At 47.1% G+C, this 18104-nt stretch overlaps 1 protein-coding gene across 1 annotated transcript in view; it reads left to right on the top strand.

Moving 5' to 3' along the window:
* The window catches only part of sspo (SCO-spondin), a 97545-nt gene that overhangs the window by 39111 nt on the left and 40330 nt on the right, over positions 1 to 18104 (top strand). The window contains exons 49-87 of the mRNA XM_084940400.1: positions 102 to 222; positions 378 to 591; positions 750 to 891; positions 989 to 1165; positions 1323 to 1511; positions 2070 to 2135; positions 2220 to 2375; positions 2484 to 2642; positions 2726 to 2890; positions 2977 to 3168; positions 3269 to 3391; positions 3574 to 3703; positions 3806 to 3931; positions 4726 to 4817; positions 5907 to 6092; positions 6197 to 6367; positions 6451 to 6706; positions 6815 to 6861; positions 6987 to 7157; positions 8594 to 8728; positions 9744 to 9880; positions 9964 to 10058; positions 10155 to 10204; positions 10298 to 10468; positions 10754 to 10924; positions 12809 to 12888; positions 13418 to 13587; positions 13687 to 13733; positions 13865 to 14065; positions 14531 to 14701; positions 14912 to 15112; positions 15238 to 15328; positions 15418 to 15638; positions 15723 to 15875; positions 16006 to 16172; positions 16318 to 16463; positions 17153 to 17373; positions 17470 to 17505; positions 17661 to 17825. Coding sequence (XP_084796526.1) covers positions 102 to 222; positions 378 to 591; positions 750 to 891; positions 989 to 1165; positions 1323 to 1511; positions 2070 to 2135; positions 2220 to 2375; positions 2484 to 2642; positions 2726 to 2890; positions 2977 to 3168; positions 3269 to 3391; positions 3574 to 3703; positions 3806 to 3931; positions 4726 to 4817; positions 5907 to 6092; positions 6197 to 6367; positions 6451 to 6706; positions 6815 to 6861; positions 6987 to 7157; positions 8594 to 8728; positions 9744 to 9880; positions 9964 to 10058; positions 10155 to 10204; positions 10298 to 10468; positions 10754 to 10924; positions 12809 to 12888; positions 13418 to 13587; positions 13687 to 13733; positions 13865 to 14065; positions 14531 to 14701; positions 14912 to 15112; positions 15238 to 15328; positions 15418 to 15638; positions 15723 to 15875; positions 16006 to 16172; positions 16318 to 16463; positions 17153 to 17373; positions 17470 to 17505; positions 17661 to 17825 — 5712 coding nt within the window. The remainder of the gene's footprint in view (positions 1 to 101; positions 223 to 377; positions 592 to 749; positions 892 to 988; positions 1166 to 1322; positions 1512 to 2069; positions 2136 to 2219; positions 2376 to 2483; positions 2643 to 2725; positions 2891 to 2976; positions 3169 to 3268; positions 3392 to 3573; positions 3704 to 3805; positions 3932 to 4725; positions 4818 to 5906; positions 6093 to 6196; positions 6368 to 6450; positions 6707 to 6814; positions 6862 to 6986; positions 7158 to 8593; positions 8729 to 9743; positions 9881 to 9963; positions 10059 to 10154; positions 10205 to 10297; positions 10469 to 10753; positions 10925 to 12808; positions 12889 to 13417; positions 13588 to 13686; positions 13734 to 13864; positions 14066 to 14530; positions 14702 to 14911; positions 15113 to 15237; positions 15329 to 15417; positions 15639 to 15722; positions 15876 to 16005; positions 16173 to 16317; positions 16464 to 17152; positions 17374 to 17469; positions 17506 to 17660; positions 17826 to 18104) is intronic.

Here is an 18104-nt window from a genome sequence, read left to right as displayed (position 1 = left end):
GAGCTGCAGCCGAGGTGTTTAAGTGTACAGCAACCGTTAATAAAGATGCTGCAAAGCGTGCAAACATCACTGGCTCTGTCGTGGTTTTATCACAATCACAGGTATCTGCTCCTCTCCGCTTGGACTGGAGGATGGGAGAATCCATTACGGTCAGCTCACCTCGTCCTCCCATCGGGAGAACAACCCTGCCGATGCCGGGCGGCTGAATATAGTCCCAAACATGTGAGACGCTCGTCAAGCCTAAAACGGATCAAACTTCTGTCTTTCAGTGTTGGCACATTGGGTCTTAAGTAAACTTTCAAGTTCTTGTTAACGCTTGAAGGGGAGATGACAAAAGAGAGGTCATCTCCGTGTCATATCATCTTTTGTGCTCACAGCCAGGTGATGGAGCCCGGTTGGAGCCCGTTACCTACAGACCCTCAGCCGTATTTTCAGGTGGATTTCTTGGAGCCCATGTGGGTGTCAGGCGTGGTGACACAGGGCACTGAGCGAATGTGGGGTTACCTCACCAAATACCGCCTGGCATTTGCCCTGCACAGCAGCCTTTTCACAGACTTTACTGAGAATGGGAAGCCCGATGGCCCCGCTAAGGTATACTTAACACATTTAAACAGTACCATTAATTATAATTTCAACACTGTAAAACATGATTACATATTTTTATATGTTGTCATAGGTGTAACTGATGTTATCTTCTATGGTTAAAAAACCCAGCGTCAGGGTAAAGTGTCTTCTTTGTTGCTGTGCAGGTGTTTGAGGTACGGATGGTGGGCAGGACCCCTGTGACCCGCTGGCTCGGTCGGCTGGTCAGAGCTCGCTACGTGCGCATCATGCCTGCAGAGTACAGGCACACGTTTTACCTGCGCGTGGAGATCCTCGGCTGCCGAGGAGGTCAGGACATAAACCAAATTATGATAATTGTTCCTAATGTTGGCTGTACAACCTTCTCTTACCAGGTTATACTGTTTCTCCTCTTCTGCTTTTGCAGATGAGCTGGTGACCCCCAGCAGTGTGACAACATCTCCCTCTGGTGGTGGGAAAGTGACAGTGCAGCGCTGTGAACCTGGTCAGTTTTTCTGCCAGCACAGTGACGAGTGCATCTCTGTGTCTCTGCTCTGTGATGGTCGACCAGACTGCAAGGATCATTCTGATGAGATCGGCTGTGGTACGGACAGCTTTGATTTTCTGCTCTCTTTAGCTTTCAAAAGTCAGCAGTAAACAAAAAACTGTGAAGGCCCTCCTGCACCCACGCTCACTTTCACTTTCTCATTTCTCATTGTCAGTTTAGCTCATATGGGTTTTATTTTCTTCATCGTTTTTAGGTACAGCTCCAACAAGAGGCTTTCCAGGTCTGCGAAACCAGACCAGCTCTACAGGGAGACCAGGTATCCATGGTGACCACACAACAGGTGCCCCAGGCCTACATACCACCAGGTCTCAGGGCGGGCTTCCTGGAGTGCCAACATCAGGAGTCACAGAACCTACTCGATCACAGAAGATCACAACTGCTGGTAAGTGTGAGTCTACATGTGCTGCTGTGTGACCGATGATGCAGCAGTGGATGAGATCCTGCAGGTAATGTAGGAGAGAAGTAAATCTTTCGAAATTCAGCTTTCGAATTAACTTTAAGATCTTAACGCTTGTTCTTAAGACATTGCATGAACTAGCCCCTACATATCTTGCTGATCTCCTAACCTCGTATTCTCCCCCAAGATCCTTGAGGTCTGCAGACCAAATGCTTTTGGTTGTCCCAAGGTCCAGACTAAAACACAGAGGAGACCGGGCATTTGCCGGGACATAGCCATTGCATATCAGATCCTGCCCAACACGGGATACTTTTAAAATCCGTCTAAAGACCCATTTTTATTCTCCGGCTTTTGCTTCATCATGAGTTTGTTACTATTATTCGTTCACGATTTTATTCTCTTCTAAAGCACTGTTCTATTTTTCTTTTATGTCTTCTGCTTTGTCCGTTTTATTGTACAGTACTTTGGTCAAAACTTGTTGTTTTTATATCTATATAAATAAATTTGAACTTGAACTACATTTAACCTCAGAGGTCACTGCAGGTCATCCTGGGCTGCATCTCAGCACGCGGTTCGACTCCGCTACGCCCGGTCTTCGATCCACAAAAGGTTGGAAGCTATGCTGTTAGCATTTATGCTAAAACCACGTCTCTTTACAAGAGACTGTAACCTCTGTGCTCTACTGACTGACAGCCCCAGTGATCACCACCAGCCCGCGTGATACCGGCTTACCCAGAGTGATTTGCGTGCAGGGCCAGTTTGCGTGCGGATCGTTCGGTTGTGTCGACTCAGCACAAGTGTGCGATGGGATACGGCACTGTTTGGATGGGTCAGACGAGCAGCACTGTGGTGCGCATGAGTAACTTTACAAACACCATGGATGTAGAGTTGGAGGAGTTATACATCCACATTCTTAGACGTTCACTAAATGTTTTTCATTTTTATCGACCGTGTCAGGCACCACAGCCAGGCCGGCAGTGACTCCGCAGCGGCCCACGGTGCCCAGCCCGTGCTCTCCCAAGCAGTTCTCCTGTGACAGTGGGGAGTGTGTTCACCTGGACCGCAGGTGTGATCTGCAGAAGGACTGCGTAGATGGATCTGATGAAAAAGACTGTGGTAGGCCACACGTGCACCTTACAGTGGTGATGTGACCTAACAGTGAATATTTTTAAGGTTCCCTCTGGTCTCCTTTCTTCCAGTGGACTGCATCATGTCCCCGTGGACAGCGTGGAGCGCCTGCAGTGTATCATGTGGTCTTGGCTCCTTGTTCCGGCAGAGGGACATATTAAGGGAAGCTCTGCCCGGAGGAGCTTGTAGCGGGGATCAATTTGACAGTCGAGCCTGCTTTCCTCAAGCGTGTCCAGGTCTGCCTTCGACCTCCATAATGAGATGCGTGTTTGCCTATTATCCAGTAATAGTTAATGCAACGGCAGCCTTTCTCCTGTTGTAGTTAATGGTCACTGGTCAGAGTGGACAGAGTGGTCGGAATGTGACGCCCGCTGTGGAGGAGGAGTCAGGCAGAGGAACCGGACCTGCTCGGCTCCGCCCCCTAAGAACGGTGGACGGGGCTGCGAGGGGATGACCAGGCAGAGCCAGAGCTGCAACAGCCAGCCCTGCACCAAAGACACGGACACACAGACAGGTCATTGAGATGCAACGAGCCTGAAATGACCTGATCTTCTGATTTCCTGCTTGAAACAATAAAAGCATTTGAAATGTCTGCACTGTTATTTAAATGACAGGTTGTGTCCGTGGCATGGTGTTGGTAACAGAGGAAGACTGTCAGGCCAGGAGAGTCGATCCCTGTCCTCCTACTTGCTCACATCTCAGCCTGGACAGAAACTGCACTGCTGAGTGCATTTCAGGTAGGATGCACAGTAGATTTGACTCGAGGCCAGTGTTGGCTTTGCACGGTGCACAAAGAAAATTCAGTGGTCTTCTAGCCTTTGAGCACAAAGGTTCTGAGCATTAATTATGTGTTATTGTACAAGATTTATCCAAATGTAGCTGAAACAGTGATAAAGGCATGAACGATGTCTTTCTCCAGGCTGTCGTTGTCCCTACGGGCTGTACCTTCAACAGGGACGATGTGTGAATTCAAGCCAGTGCGTCTGTCACTGGGATGGCCAAACACTGCATCCGGGACAGGTGGTCCCCAAGGACCAGTGTACCACGTGGTAAGACCCACGCTCAGCTCTTTGTGCCTGGAACAAAGATGATACTAAATAAACACATCAGTCCAAATTCAGGTTTCTCTATCAAATTGCTTATTCTTACAGTAAGTGCAGAGATGGGCAAGTGACATGTGACAGATCCAGCTGTGTTGCAACCTGTCACTGGTCAGCCTGGTCGTCATGGTCACCTTGTGATGTAACCTGTGGTCTGGGGCTACAACAACGTTACAGGTAAGCTTGTTTAGTTTAATATATGCTTTAAAGCAGCTCAGTCTGTCCCAGGACCTGCCTGCAAACTCTTGCCTCATGAGGACGGGCATCGCTGAGCACCAGGAGGAACCCAGGATCCACTAACAGTGGGTCCAAGCATCCTGGTACTTAATGGCAGTCAGAGTGCCGTTTGTTAGCATGTAGACGTCTGTGTGTCCCTCTGTGGATATTGTTCACTGACCCACCACCAAACTGATCACGCTGAACGATGTTACAGTCAGCATAACAATGAAGAAGGTGAACCTGAAAAGCACAGGGCGCCAATTCTGATGATCTATGTCGGGTTACGAAGTGTTGGGCAGTGAGCACAGGGCCCACTAAAGGACGTCAACCTCCAGGCTAACTTCATGAAGGTTTCCCTCACGCCACCAGTAGTGACACTGATCCTCTCTGAGCACAAAACCACTGAAAAATCAGTCAAAAAAGATCAGGAGGGAAACCACTCCTGTTTGGAGGGGTTGTTAGTTTCATTATCACACCAAAGCAGCTGAAACAACAAGTTTAACTGACTTTTTTTAGCTGTCCTCTGATTAAAAAGCCTTCCTTTCACGTTTCGACACTGTGTAACACTAACCGCCTACTTCTGGGATCACACAGTATATTTCTGATGTGAAACATATTACCAGTGTTCAGTTTGTTGGTTGTAAATGCTTATATGTATAATTTATCATTTCTGTATCACTTACTGTTTGGATGTTTTTTTTCTCACATACTTTAAATAGATTGTGAGGAGTGATTATGCTCTGTGTCCTCAGGTCTCCAGTGCTTCCAGCAGGAGCAGTCAGAGTTCAGCCCTGTCCAGGAGACTCCTCTGAGGCTCAGAGCTGCTCCAGCACATGCTTCCCTGGTATATTACACTCACAGCCTTTACTACTTCTAGACTAGACTCTCTCCTCCAGCGTTTTTCAGTTAGTTCAAAATGCCGCAGCACGCCTCTTAACTGGCACCAGAAGGCATGAGCACATCACCCCAGTTCTAGGCAATCTACACTGGCTCCCTGTTAAATACCGTATCGTGTTTAAAATCCTTTTGTATACTTTTAACATTTTTAATAACTTGGCGCCCAGTTACCTAACAGACCTTCTCGACGTGTGTAGCCCCAAGAGAGCACTCAGATCCTCTAACCAACTGATCTTACTGCAACCAAGGCCCCGACGAAAGACTGGAGGGACGAGCGTTTGCAATTGCTGCACCTAAACTCTGGAATAATCTTCCAATCGATGTGTGCATGTCAGAATCCATTCAATCATTTAAATCACGTTTAAAAACTCACCTGTTCCATCCAGCTTTTGAATTAGTTTGGACTTCCTCCCAGTCTGCAGTTGTGCTGTCACTGTAACTGTAACTGGTTTACAACTGTTTTTGTTGCTATTTGTTGTAATCCCTTGTGTGAAGCACTTTGCTGAACACTGTCCTTTTTAAATGTGCTATAGAAATAAATATTGATCGACTGACACGTCCGACACACAGCATGTTACGGTGATTATTGTTGTGTTTTGGGTTTTTATGAGAGAATACAGCTAAGAGCTTAAATTTCTTTTGCACAGAAGTTTAAGTTGTTCTTGTGTAAGTTAGACGAGTTCATATCAAGCATCGTTGTTTTGTCCACACGTGTGTAAATCTGTTCTGTGCTACATGTACAAAGTTTGAGCAACACAATCCTAAAGGTGATGTAATCCTGCAGCTCAGGAGGGAGTGCAGGTCATCTACTAATTGGAAAGTTGATGCTTTTAATCCCTGGCTGCTCCAGTCTGCATGCCAAATGTCCTTGGGCAACTTACTAACCCCAGGTTGCTCTGTGATGCACCCATCATAGTGTGGCTGTGACAGAAAACACTTAAGCATAGAAAAATGTGAACGTGACCTGTACTCAGGTACAGTGGAAAGCACTGAATAAGAGTCCATTACATTACTTTTCCCTCCTCTTGTTGTGCAGCGCTACCAGGTGGGACATGGAGTAAGTGGACCAGCTGGTCAGAGTGCAGTAAAACGTGTTTCAACCACGTAGATGATGTGGGGGTGAGGCGACGATTCCGCAGCTGCACGCCGTTTAACCACACGCAGCCCGCCTGCGATGGAGACAGTGAGGAGCAGGAGCCGTGCAACACTGAGCACTGCCCGGGTATGACACATGTAGACACACAAAGACAGGATAGATGGCAGCATTCCCATCAATCCTGGAAAAGGAGAAAAATGAAAGGCCATAAAGCTGATGTGTTCTTCTAGTGCCCGGTGGCTGGTCAGCCTGGTCGGCCTGGTCTCAGTGTTCGTCCAGGTGTGACTCTGGTGTCCAGACAAGAGAGAGGTTGTGTAATTCCCCCACACCACAGCATGGAGGTAAAAGCTGTTCTGGGCCTCACATACAGACACGCGACTGCAACTCTCAGCCCTGCTCAGGTACCGTGTTTGTCCCTGTTACGTTTCGCCACCCCGTCCACTGAATATCACGTACAAGTCTTGTTGCACTCCTGTCCTCGCAGGTGTGTGTCCAGAGGGCATGACGTATATGACGGTACGAGAGTGCGAGGCTCAGGGTGGCGCGTGTCCACGGGTGTGCTTGGACATGACCTCCACAGAGGTACAGTGTGCCACCACCTGTTACGACGGCTGCTACTGCGCCCCGGGCTTCTACCTGCTCAACAGCAGCTGCGTGCCCCTGGCACAGTGCCCGTGTTACCACCAGGGGGAGATGTACCCAGCTGGTGCCACCCTGCCTGTTGATGCCTGTAATAACTGGTACCTCTCTTTACTCGTGGATCGCATTAAAGAGGAAGATCAAACTTTAGCTCTAACCTTCCATAAATACAGTATGAATCACTTGTTCTTACACTGTGTGTCAAACAGTACATGCACCGATGGAGAAATGCAGTGTGGGACAGCTCCCTGCCCCGGTGAGTGAAAAAGGAAAACGTGCTGTTGCTGTCTCCCTCTGTCTCTGTGCTTTCTTGCTTAATGGTTTGTGTCTGCCACTTTATTTTCCTTTGTCGTCTCTCGTGTGTGCGTCTGTGTTTCTCAGTGGACTGTGGCTGGAGCAGCTGGACACAGTGGAGTGCCTGCAGCCGGACGTGTGACGTTGGTGTGAGGAGGAGGTATCGTTCAGGAACCAATCCTCCTCCTGCGTTCGGTGGTCGTCCCTGCAAAGGAGACAGGGTTGGGATTGATACCTGCAGCATTGAGCCCTGCTTTGGTGAGAACGACTGAATTAGAAGAAAATATACACTACTGGTCAAAAGGTTTAGAACAGCCCAATTTTTCAGTTATTCATTACAATTCAAGTCATCCAAGTCCAATGAACAGCTTGAAATGCTACAAAGGTAAGTGTTGAAGCGTTCAAGGCAGGCCTTGAACGCTGGTGCTACTAATTCCTACAGCTGGTCCAACTTCCCTGGATTACTTCCAACCTCCTCTGTCTGCATAAAGCAGTGTTGGACACACTGTGGTGCTATGACCTCGTCAGCATCAGCTGAACAGTATTGTACTGCAGAAAGTAGAGTGTTGCTACAGAAATGGTGAGAAAAAGGTGATTAACAATGGAAGAGAGACAGACCATCATAACATTTATAAATGCAGGTCTGTGCTACAGAGAGGCTGCAAAGAAAGTCAAGGTGTCAGTGAGTCCAGTTTCCTTCAGCATCAAAGGCTCAGAAACTGTGACAGGAAGAGGTCTGCAGACCCAAAGACACGAGTGAGCCAGAGGACAAGTTTCAAGCTCAGTTTCAACTGTGAAGAGAAGACTTTGAGCTGCAGGTTTGACAGGACGAGTTGCAGCAAGAAAGCCAGACGTCAGAATAAGACAAAGAGGCTTGTCTGGGCCATGAAACACTGCCATTGGACTACTGAAGACTGGAAGAAGGTTTTATGGACTGATGGATCAACATGCAGGATCTTTCTACAAGGCTGAGTAGGTGAAAAGTTCCACAGTGTGTGGCATCAAACATGGAGGAGGAAGTGTGATGGTCTGGGGCTGTTTGCTGGATCCAGGGTCGGTGACTGGTACAGATTGAGAGGCTCCCTGAACCAAAACAGCTCCACAGCGTTCTGCAGCACCATGCAGGACCCTCTGGTATGGACCTAGTTGGTCAGACGTTCATCCTACAGCAGGATAATGACCCAAAACATAAATCCAAGCTGTGCCAGAACCACCTCAGGAAAACAGAACAACATGGTGAGCTTGAAAACATGGTCCAGCACAGCCTCCAGACTGAAACCCCATCGAGCTGCTTTGGGATGAACTGACAGAAGAGTGAAAGAAAAGCAGCCTACAAGGTCCACATTTATGGGAACGTCTGCCACAGATATGGGAGAAGATTTGATTTCTGTCGTAGAAAGAAGCCACGGCTGTGTTCAGCTGTTATATCTGCAAAGGTGCCACTTTGATGAGTCAAAAGCTTAGAATATAAACTGATTCCATGATTTCTTTTTGAACTCCAATTGCTTATTCATGCCATGCTTTCATTTCACAGTGCAATCAGACATCAAACTGCATCATTTTCTATAAAAAGCTGGAAAAATTGGGGTGTTCTGAAACTTTTGACCAATAATGTATATGTTCTAAAATTTGAAAAAAAAACTGAAACGAAACCCTTTTAAGATTAAAAACTTTAAGCTGTGATTCGTCTGAAGGTTTAAAGGAGCCGTGGAGTCCATGGTCAGAGTGTTCAGTGACGTGTGGAGGAGGATACAGGACTCGAACCCGCGGACCCATACGGATTCACGGCACCACGCAGCAGTTCAGCACCTGCAACCTGCAGCCTTGTGGTAACACAGGAACAGCCTATATCATAATAATAACACAACGCTGGTGGCTGTGTGGATGCAGCGGGTGCAACAAGTGTCTGTGATGGAGGGAAGAGAGGCTCCGGTGATCTTCTCAGCTGTCTATCCCTTGAGATCCGATACGGTGCATTTACCATACAGACAGTGATGCAGCTGCTCAGGACGCTCTTTCCATTACATCATACAGTCATGGTTAGACTCACTTTGAGTAGCTACAGTCCTACAGTCTCAGCCTATTTGCACACTTTGTTTGGTCTTTGTTTATTCACAAGCAGAAGTCACTACTGCTGACATCGTTCACTTTTCTGCAGCTACTTCTCACAAGAATCGAGCGAGATCCACTTCCCACAACAAACCCACAGAGTTAGCACGAGTCACTTGCAGGTGTTTCTCGAGTTTGTGACTCGTGTGATTTGAGTTGCTACAATTTGATGACTTGTTTAAACTTTATTGTAACTTATGTCTAGTATGGCAGTATGGCACACAGTGCAAAAGCATTTAACCTCTTCTTCATTTCTTAATTTTTTGCATATTTGTGACACTTAAATGTTTAAATTTCATTCAGTATTGGACATACCAGAGGAAATATAAAATGCAGTATTTAAATGATTATTTCAGAGCTATCCAAACCCAGCTGCCAAGGCCTCCATTTCGTATTTACCCAGGAGATCTTTGCAACTTTAAAATCTTTCTGAATTATTTGTCACAAATATGCAACATCTGAGACATCAGAAAGGGCTAAATACTGTTTCGTGGCACTGTATGGTGTTTCCTTTTATCTGTTGGTGCTGATACAGTTTGGTAACAGAGCCCTGAGTCACATTGCTCATGGGTTGAATTTCCTATGGCTGTTGTGTTAAAACTCAGATATTATGACAGTTACATTCTAATTCATACGCTCACCGTTTCGCCCACTTTTCATCCCTTCAAATGGGTGTTTTTGGGTATGCTGTAGGGGTTTTTACTGGTCTTTTCTCTGACTCTGTTGCTGTGCTAGACGAAGGGAGGAAGTGTCCTCCGGGCCAGGAGTGGATGCAGTGTATGATGGGAGCAGTGTCGTGCATGGACCTCACATTGGATCTCAGCAGGAACTGTACTCCAGGATGCCGGTGTCCACAAGGGACTCTCCAGCAGGTGAATGGGTGACAGGAATGCACACACACATAAACACATGGTTTGGGTACGACCTCTTTGCTCACGGGCTCCTATGTTCCCAGGACGGTGTGTGTGTGAGCGAGTCTGACTGTCGCTGTGATGTAGGCGGAGAGCAGTACAAACCGGGAGACACCGTGCCCTTAGACTGCAGTAACTGGTAAGTAAAGCTGGCTTGCTTCAGCAGATATATGAGCCATGACAAACTGTGGAGATACAAAGTGGATTAAACACAAATGTGTGTCAAATATTTCAGTACCTGTGAAGGAGGAAGGCTGGTGACCTGTTCTCGTTTTAGCTGCAATGGTATGTATTTACATAACAGTGCGATGATGTCTTTCGTCTTTTATAACATGATTTACACTGATTTTGCCTGATTTTACCGCACAAACCAAACAGTTGATGGCCAGTGGTCAGCATGGACTCCCTGGGGTCATTGTTCGGTGTCTTGTGGAGCAGGCCTTCAGTCTCGGTACCGGTTCTGCTCCAGCCCCCGGCCCTCTGGCAGTGGCCTGCCTTGTACGGGCCCTCACCATGAGGACCAAGTCTGCATCATCGCCCCGTGTGACCGTGAGTTACTTTTCTGTCCCTGTGTATTGACTAATAGTCTGAGCAAACCTGAAGTTTAATTTGTCTGGCCTTGAATCAGTTACTAGGAAAGTGACGCCTCCCTGTCGTACAGTAGGATGCAGTAAACTCACAGTATAGAACCAGTCCCCACAGACACAAGTAGTTTATCTTTAAAGTGCCAGTTTTGAAGGGGTTAGATTCATGTATTTATGTTGATCTGCTCAGCTTACTAACCTTTATTTGCTCTCTTCATGTTTTTTAATGTGATGCGTTGGCTTTTTCCAGGTGATGGTGGCTGGGGTCAGTGGAGTCATTGGACGGAGTGTACCAAGTCTTGTGGTGGGGGGGTCCGAAGCAGAAGGAGAAATTGTGACAGTCCCAGTCCAGAGGCGGAGGGGAATTACTGTGAGGGGCTGGGAAGTAAAGTCACATCCTGTAACACCGAGCACTGTCCGGGTACGTTTGTATTACTAGCATGTGCTGTCTGCTAACTACACTGAGTTTAATGGATGATCTGATATCGTCGTGCTGGTGTTGTTCCCACATCATCATGAAAATGTTGTTCCAGGTTCAACATTGCAAGTGACCAATCACATTCTTGTGACGTTATTCTTTTGCGCGCCAAGCCATTCGTGCATTTATGAAATTCCAATGTTGCAAGGACAATATCAATTCTGCTTACCGTTTATTAAAGGGTCAGGGTTAGGGTCAGGGTTAGGGTCAGGGTCCGTTGATCGGCGGACAGAGGCGGTTTCTCGCAGCTTAAGTACAGTTTTTTGTTTTACGGCGGTTTTTCCCGAAGTCGCAAAAGTATGACGTCACAACATTCTGACTGGTCACTTGCAATGTTGATCCTGGAACAGCATTTAGAGTTGAATACAGCGTGGTGGATTCTGTATTACTGATATAAGGGTTGTCATTCCTCAGTGGCTCACTATGGGATTGGCCTGTCTGCTGATCGCAACGACCATGTCCGGCAGAGCCACGTACCCTTAAGTGGCTGCGACGCAGGCATTGTTCAAACACCTCTTTGTGCTTCAAGCATATCTTTACCTGCAATATAGGCTAGCTATTATAGCTGTCCATAGATATGAGTGCTAACGCTAACTTATCTGTCATTTTTACTTGGCTTCATCCTGACCTTGAGTCTTCGCCATACACCGTGGTGTTCTACCACTTAGCTGTACGCTGAGATGGTTTCTTTTTACAATTATGCACATCAGCTGACATCTTCTTTTCTGTAGTTAGCATACAAGCTAACACAGACAGTCCTCCTGACATATACTGAGTAGAAACACACACCAGGTTTACTTGTGTTGCCTAAGGCTAGAACATGCCCAGCTCACGATTGAAGGCGTTGGTTTATGTGGGCACTGGATGAGGATGACAATGAGGTCAGACCCCAGAGAAATCTTCATCCTCTACGCTGAGGCTGCCGAGCCTAACAATGAACGGTTCCTGGTGTGCACCAGCACCTGTTCCCAGCATAGATAGAATATGTATTTAGTTCAAAATTCCCAAACAAATCAAGCCCCGGCCAGCCCCCGTAAGCCCACCAGGCCAGGAGGTGAGGGTGGGCTGGCCATGGAATGACCGAACTCCACAGCAGCTCCACTGGGACAGTTCTTGTAGCCTGTCGGTCAGCAGGTCAGAAAGAAGATGCTACCCTGGCAATCTCCTTCGTTCCCACAGGTGAAAAAGCTGTATGGTCCCCATTCATCAGCCCACATGCTACATTCCTAAGTGTGTTGCACATGATAACCTCCTCCCACTTTTGACTTCGCCCTATGTTAGCTCTTTTGGTGGAGTAAATATCTCAGAAAATACAAATTCAGGAGGAGGTTTGATTTTCAGGGCGTGTGTTACGTCCTTTGGCGGCCCGCCTCTGAGCCCTCAGAGCTTTTGTACGTTGCACCAAAGTGGTCATAGCAAGGCATTTGTTTAGCTACATATTTAGATCGCTGGCTAATTCTAGTTTGGTCAGACCAAGAAACTACAACACAAGGATCTGTTGTCCTTGAAGCATCTTACCATACTAAGGGTTCATCATAAACACAAAAGTGTTTCTCTAGGAGAAATTTAAGTTGTGTGTTCTCAGAGTGAGATGTCTCACAGCCCACCTTGTTGGGTCAAAGGGCGACGAGGTGCTTATCTTAAATAATAACTGCGTAGTAATGCAAACTCAAGTGTGATTGGATCAGCCCAGCGTGGTCGTGCATGAGACACATCCCTCTAAGGAATACGCAGGGAGATGCTTCCTATATTAGCCATCTCAATCATGCTACTCTGAGAACCAGGGTTATGTAAGTAACCCAAAGTCCTATATGCTTGTGTTTTCAGTGGCACCATGTTCCCAGGTCCCAGGAACAGTGTTCAGCAGCTGTGGGCCATCCTGCCCTCGCTCCTGTGATGACCTTACTGTGAGTATCACTAGTGTGACTCCTGTCTGTCACTCTATGTATTTCATGCTTCTTATCCACAACCAAGTTCTGGAGGGTGTCATCAAAACAGACAAGTTCAGTCCTCCCTCTCCTCAGCACCTCCTCCAGGTTTTCCAGGGTGATGCTGAGGTGAAATAATTTATCAACCATGCCCTGGGTCATGGTGGGAACTGCCTCATGAAAGTTCTCCTCCTGTTTAAGCCTTTGAAAAGAAAAATTCTGCCACTTGTATCTACAGTCTTATTCTTTCAGCCACTACCCACAGTATTGTACTGATAACTAAGTCCTTAACAGACTGGTACCAACCCATCTGTCAGCCTCCCACTTTGATCTGATTCCACACATTAACAAGACCCCAAGATACCCAAACTCCTCCATATTAGACAGCAGCTCATTCCACAGAGTGGACAATCCACCCTTTTCTGACTTATGTCAGACGTGGATGTGCTTATTCTCACACTCATTACTGGGGATTAATAAAAGTCCTAATTTTCCCCCTGCCTCTCAGCACTGTGAGTGGCACTGTGAGCCAGGATGCTACTGTACAGAGGGAAAAGTCCTGTCTGCTAATGGGACCGTCTGTTTAGAGAAGGAAGATTGTCCCTGCCTGGACCTTAACACCGGACGACGACTGGAACCTGGAGACACCATTGAAGCCATTGATGGATGCAACAACTGGTCAGAATTATACAAAGACAAGAAGCACATGTAACACATGTAAAACACATTAGGATACACAAACATAACCAGTTAGAAATCTGTTCCTTTGTTCTTTAGCACCTGCGAAGGTGGGAAATTCAACTGTACTCGAAACCCTTGTCCAGGTAAGTAAAGCCAGCTTTGAGTTTCAGAGTCAGATCATCTTAATAGTGTTAATATGTAGGACGACGTAGACAATGGCTATGTCTTGTAGTGGGTATAAAATAGCACAGATAGTTGTTTACATCCAATTTAGTGTCAGGTGGCTGGTGTGAGTGGTCAGAGTGGACCCCCTGCTCCAGGACCTGTGGAGCAGAGTCAGTGACCCGATACAGAAGCTGCAGCTGTCCTGAGCCAGAGGCCGGAGGAGAGCCGTGCTCTGGTGAGCAGGAACTGCACAGTGGGGTTGGAGTTCAGATCCACAGGCAGCCCTGCCCTGTCATTACTTTCTGTCCAGGTGAGATGATAATGTCTCATGGCAAGACACATTCGCAGTTTGTAAATGTTCTGGATGCTTGTGGCTGAAACTATTTGACTTTGGGCTCAAGGTCAGAGGTCACGTTTTCTAAAAATCTTGTGAATGCAATAACTCAAGATGGAAGTCACCTAGGATTTTTGATTTTATAGCATTTATACAGATTTCTGTGTCATGTTGAAAAATGACCTACTGCTATTGCACTTTTCTCTCTCATTGAGATATTACAGTTTTGTTTTGTTTTGCACTTTTTAAAAATTGCTACTGTTGTTAATCACTGTGCGTTTGTCTCTTACTTATAGCCTCGACCTTTTCAAATATTTTCAAATATTAATATTTTAATATGTGTCGGTTTTCTTTTTGATTTTCTGGTTCCAGCTACAGATTCTCAGTTACAGCAGAGTAGTTTTACCTCTTCTCCTTCTCATTTCCTTACTGTGTCTTTAGTTCATGGCTCGTGGAGTCCCTGGTCCATGTGGTCAGAGTGCGATGGATGCACAGGATCGTCGACTCGGACCAGAGAGTGTAACAGTCCTCCTGCTAGATTCGGTGGTCTGCCGTGTCTGGGAGAGGGGAGGCAGAGCCGCCCTTGCAGTGAAAATCTCACCATCTGCTCAGGTTAGCATAGCTGTGGGTTTCATTTACTTTGACCATAGAACTGCATAAACACTATTCCACTTTTAAAAAACGATGGTTTTTCCTGTTTTGTGTGTGGCCAGGTCAAAGTTTGCTTTTAGACTGCTTATACTGCTTAATGGGTTTCATGGTGCACTTTTGTATCTAAGTGTGCAGGTGTGGATGGTAATTCTATTCAAACCATGTTCTCAGACTGTGGTGGAGGCCAGGAAGAATGGCCATGTGGGAAGCCCTGTCCTCGCTCCTGTTCAGATCTCCATGGTGACACAGAGTGCTTGGACTCCCCCGAGTGTAACGCGACCTGTGGTTGTCCTGGTGACACGGTGCTGCAGGACGGAGTGTGTGTGGTCAGACAGGAGTGTCGCTGCAAATACCACGACAGCTCTGCTAATGGTTTGATCCTAATTTTGCTAACTTGTAAATATCAGCGTGTTAGACTGTGAACATTTTACTCCACTCAGTTGTCCATCAGTGTGATCATTTGCTCTGATTGGTCTGACTGGGCCATTTTTGTGCAGATTCAAGCAATGCATTGTGGCTATGGCCCGGTGGATCTGATTGGCTGTTTGCAAATCCAGGAGAGAAAATTATCAGTGACTGCAAAAACTGGTATCAAACAGCTGATTCTTATTTTGCTTTAATTCACTCTTAATGTTCGAATAGCAAAAAAAAAAACTTTTTTCCCGACCTAATCTCAGCTCGTGTGAGGCTGGAGTTCTGCAGTGTCAGTCTGTCCCCGGCTGCCATGTCGACGGTGGCTGGAGCCAATGGGGAGCCTGGACTGAATGCTCTCTTTCATGTGGCGGTGGAGTCAAGTTCAGAAGACGCCTGTGTGATAATCCGTCTCCGCAGAGTGGCGGAAGAGGCTGCCTGGGTGATGCTGAGCAGCAGAGAGACTGCAACACGCACCTGTGCACAGGTAGTCATGACGGGCTCATCTAGGTTTTTTACACTACCATCTGCATTGTTACATGTGTGATGTCTGTCTGTATTGTGTCTCCAGAGTCAGTGGGCCCGTGGTTGCCGTGGTCTCAGTGGTCTGAGTGCTCGGTCAGCTGCGGTGGAGGGCAGCAGTACCGCTCTCGTGTCTGCAGCTCTCCAGCGTGCAGCGGCCTCAGTCGTCAGAGCAAGATCTGCAACACCCACGTCTGCCTCGGTGAGCGTCTGCTTCCTGTGCAGTATTTGTAGCCATGCTGCAAAGTTATATTTATACTGCTCCAGTTGGAGGACTGTTTAATTAGTGTCTTTAACTGCTGTTGCTGTGTGGGCTTCATGTCGCTCTGCAGAGGTGGGCTGCCCTCCTGGCAGGCTGTACAGGGAGTGTGAACGAGGAGAAGGTTGTCCTTTCAGCTGCGCTCAGGTCAGCGGCAGGGAGGGATGCTACGCTGACGGCTGCGAGGAAGGCTGCCACTGTCCCGTGCACACCTACCAACACCGTGGACTCTGCTTATCGGTGGGTTCAGAGTAACTTCAGTAGTAGACGTGTGACATTAGCACAGAAAATGAAGAGCATGAACCAGGCTGTGATGCACCACTGAGAAGATCATTTCAAAGCAGTTTCTTTTCTTTAAAGGGTGTTTGTGTTTGGTGTGTTTCAGGAGTGTCCATGTCTGGTGGATAAAGAGCTGCTGGCCGCTCTGCAGAGCGTCTCCGTGACACCAGTCGCATCCCTGCTTTTTCATAACATCTCAGAGGATATGGAGCTCCAGTCTGGAGATACGTTTGTCCATGACTGCAGCGCCTGGTAAGCAGAGAACTAATAATACAATTTTTTAAAAAAACATATTTTAAGTAACTACTTCCAAAGTAGTCGTGACATCCCGTTCAGGATTGTGGGGGGAGCTATCAAAGTGGGAGAGGTGGGCTGCACCGTGGACAGGTCCAAGGTATCCATGGAAATCACTGCAAAGCCGTTATCACAGGAATTACACCGTTGTCATTTAAGATGGACTGAGTTGAGAGCAAAACTGTGCGTGTCACTTTTTATGGCTTCATTGAGATCTGACTGAGTCATTAATTCTGAACAGTTGATGCTGGTTTGATACAAACCTGCTGATATCCAGACAGCCCATTCTTCAGGGCAGGCCTTTCTTCTTATTAGGAAAGATAACGCCAAAGCACAGGATGGATGCATTCCAGCACTGTGGCTCTGTAATAAAGACTTCCAGTGTTAAATTGGCCTGTCCACAGTCCAGACCCACTTTGAGAACATCTACCACAGTGTACAGCTACAACCTGAACTGGTGCGCAGCTACAGTCCTGTACTGAGTAAGAAATGGAAAACATTTGTTTCCTCTGAGTGTTTATAAATGAAGAGGCGATGTGACACAGTGGGAGTGATGCCAACTGTGTCATACGTATAAAACAGTGTAAAACTGCTGTTATATGGAAAATCACCACCACACCTCAGTCTACCCCTTTTGTTCCCCGCAGCGAGTGTGTGCACGGCAGGTGGAACTGTTCTCTGGAGCACTGCCCTGTACACGGTGCTTTGTCTTCCTGGGGCCCCTGGAGCCCTTGCTCACTATCCTGCGGTGGTTTGGGGCTCAAAACCCGCTCTAGAGGTTGCACACAGCCCGCCCCGGCCCATGGAGGGAGAGACTGCCAGGGGCCACGGAGGGAAACGACCTACTGCCAGGCCCCTGACTGTCCAGGTACTTTGGAGAGATTCTGTAGAACACGTGCTGTGTGTAATATGTGTATTTCAGGGATGAAGGTCAGATTCATGAAAAGCTGCTTTTCCCCTCCAGCTACTGTTGTTCCAACAGAAGAACCAGCCACACCGGGTAGGTTCAAACACTTTTCTGTGCACTCATTTGACTCTGTTCCTTTGGTTGCCATTTTCCATTTCTTTTTCTTGTATTTGTGCATGCTTTTTAGGCTTTTCTTATCTTAAATATCCTCTCTGTATTTCATCATCTTTCTGTTTCCATCTCCTCAGATGAGGACTCTGGGTTCTCTCCCTGGTCACCGTGGAGTCCTTGCACAAAGACCTGCACCGACGCTCTCAGCCCGGCCCTGAAGTCCCGCCATCGACAGTGTGTGACACCACCCTGTTCTGGAAGCTCTCACCAAGAGAAGGCATGCAACTTGCCCCAGTGTCCAGGTACACCACGCCCACTGTCTGTCTGTCTCTATTTACTTAATAAATCAGTTTTTGTTGCCTTATATAACTATAATATAAAGTACATTAATATAAATATCTGCTCTCTATTCATCGATCATGCAAAACATTCTCATCAGTCGAAGCAGTAGTGAGGTCATAAGAGTGCGCTCAAACCTAATGTGTGTGTGCACATAAGCAGTATTAACGCAGTTAGCAACAGCACTGTAAATGTAGGTGAAGTGGAAACAGCCGTGCTGCTGATAGCAGAGTGTACTGTGG

Source organism: Perissodus microlepis, chromosome 9, assembly GCF_051167445.1.
Source record: "Perissodus microlepis isolate ML-2025 ecotype Zambia chromosome 9, ASM5116744v1, whole genome shotgun sequence".
NCBI lineage: Eukaryota > Metazoa > Chordata > Actinopteri > Cichliformes > Cichlidae > Perissodus > Perissodus microlepis.
This window is presented reverse-complemented; position numbering and strand designations above follow the sequence as displayed.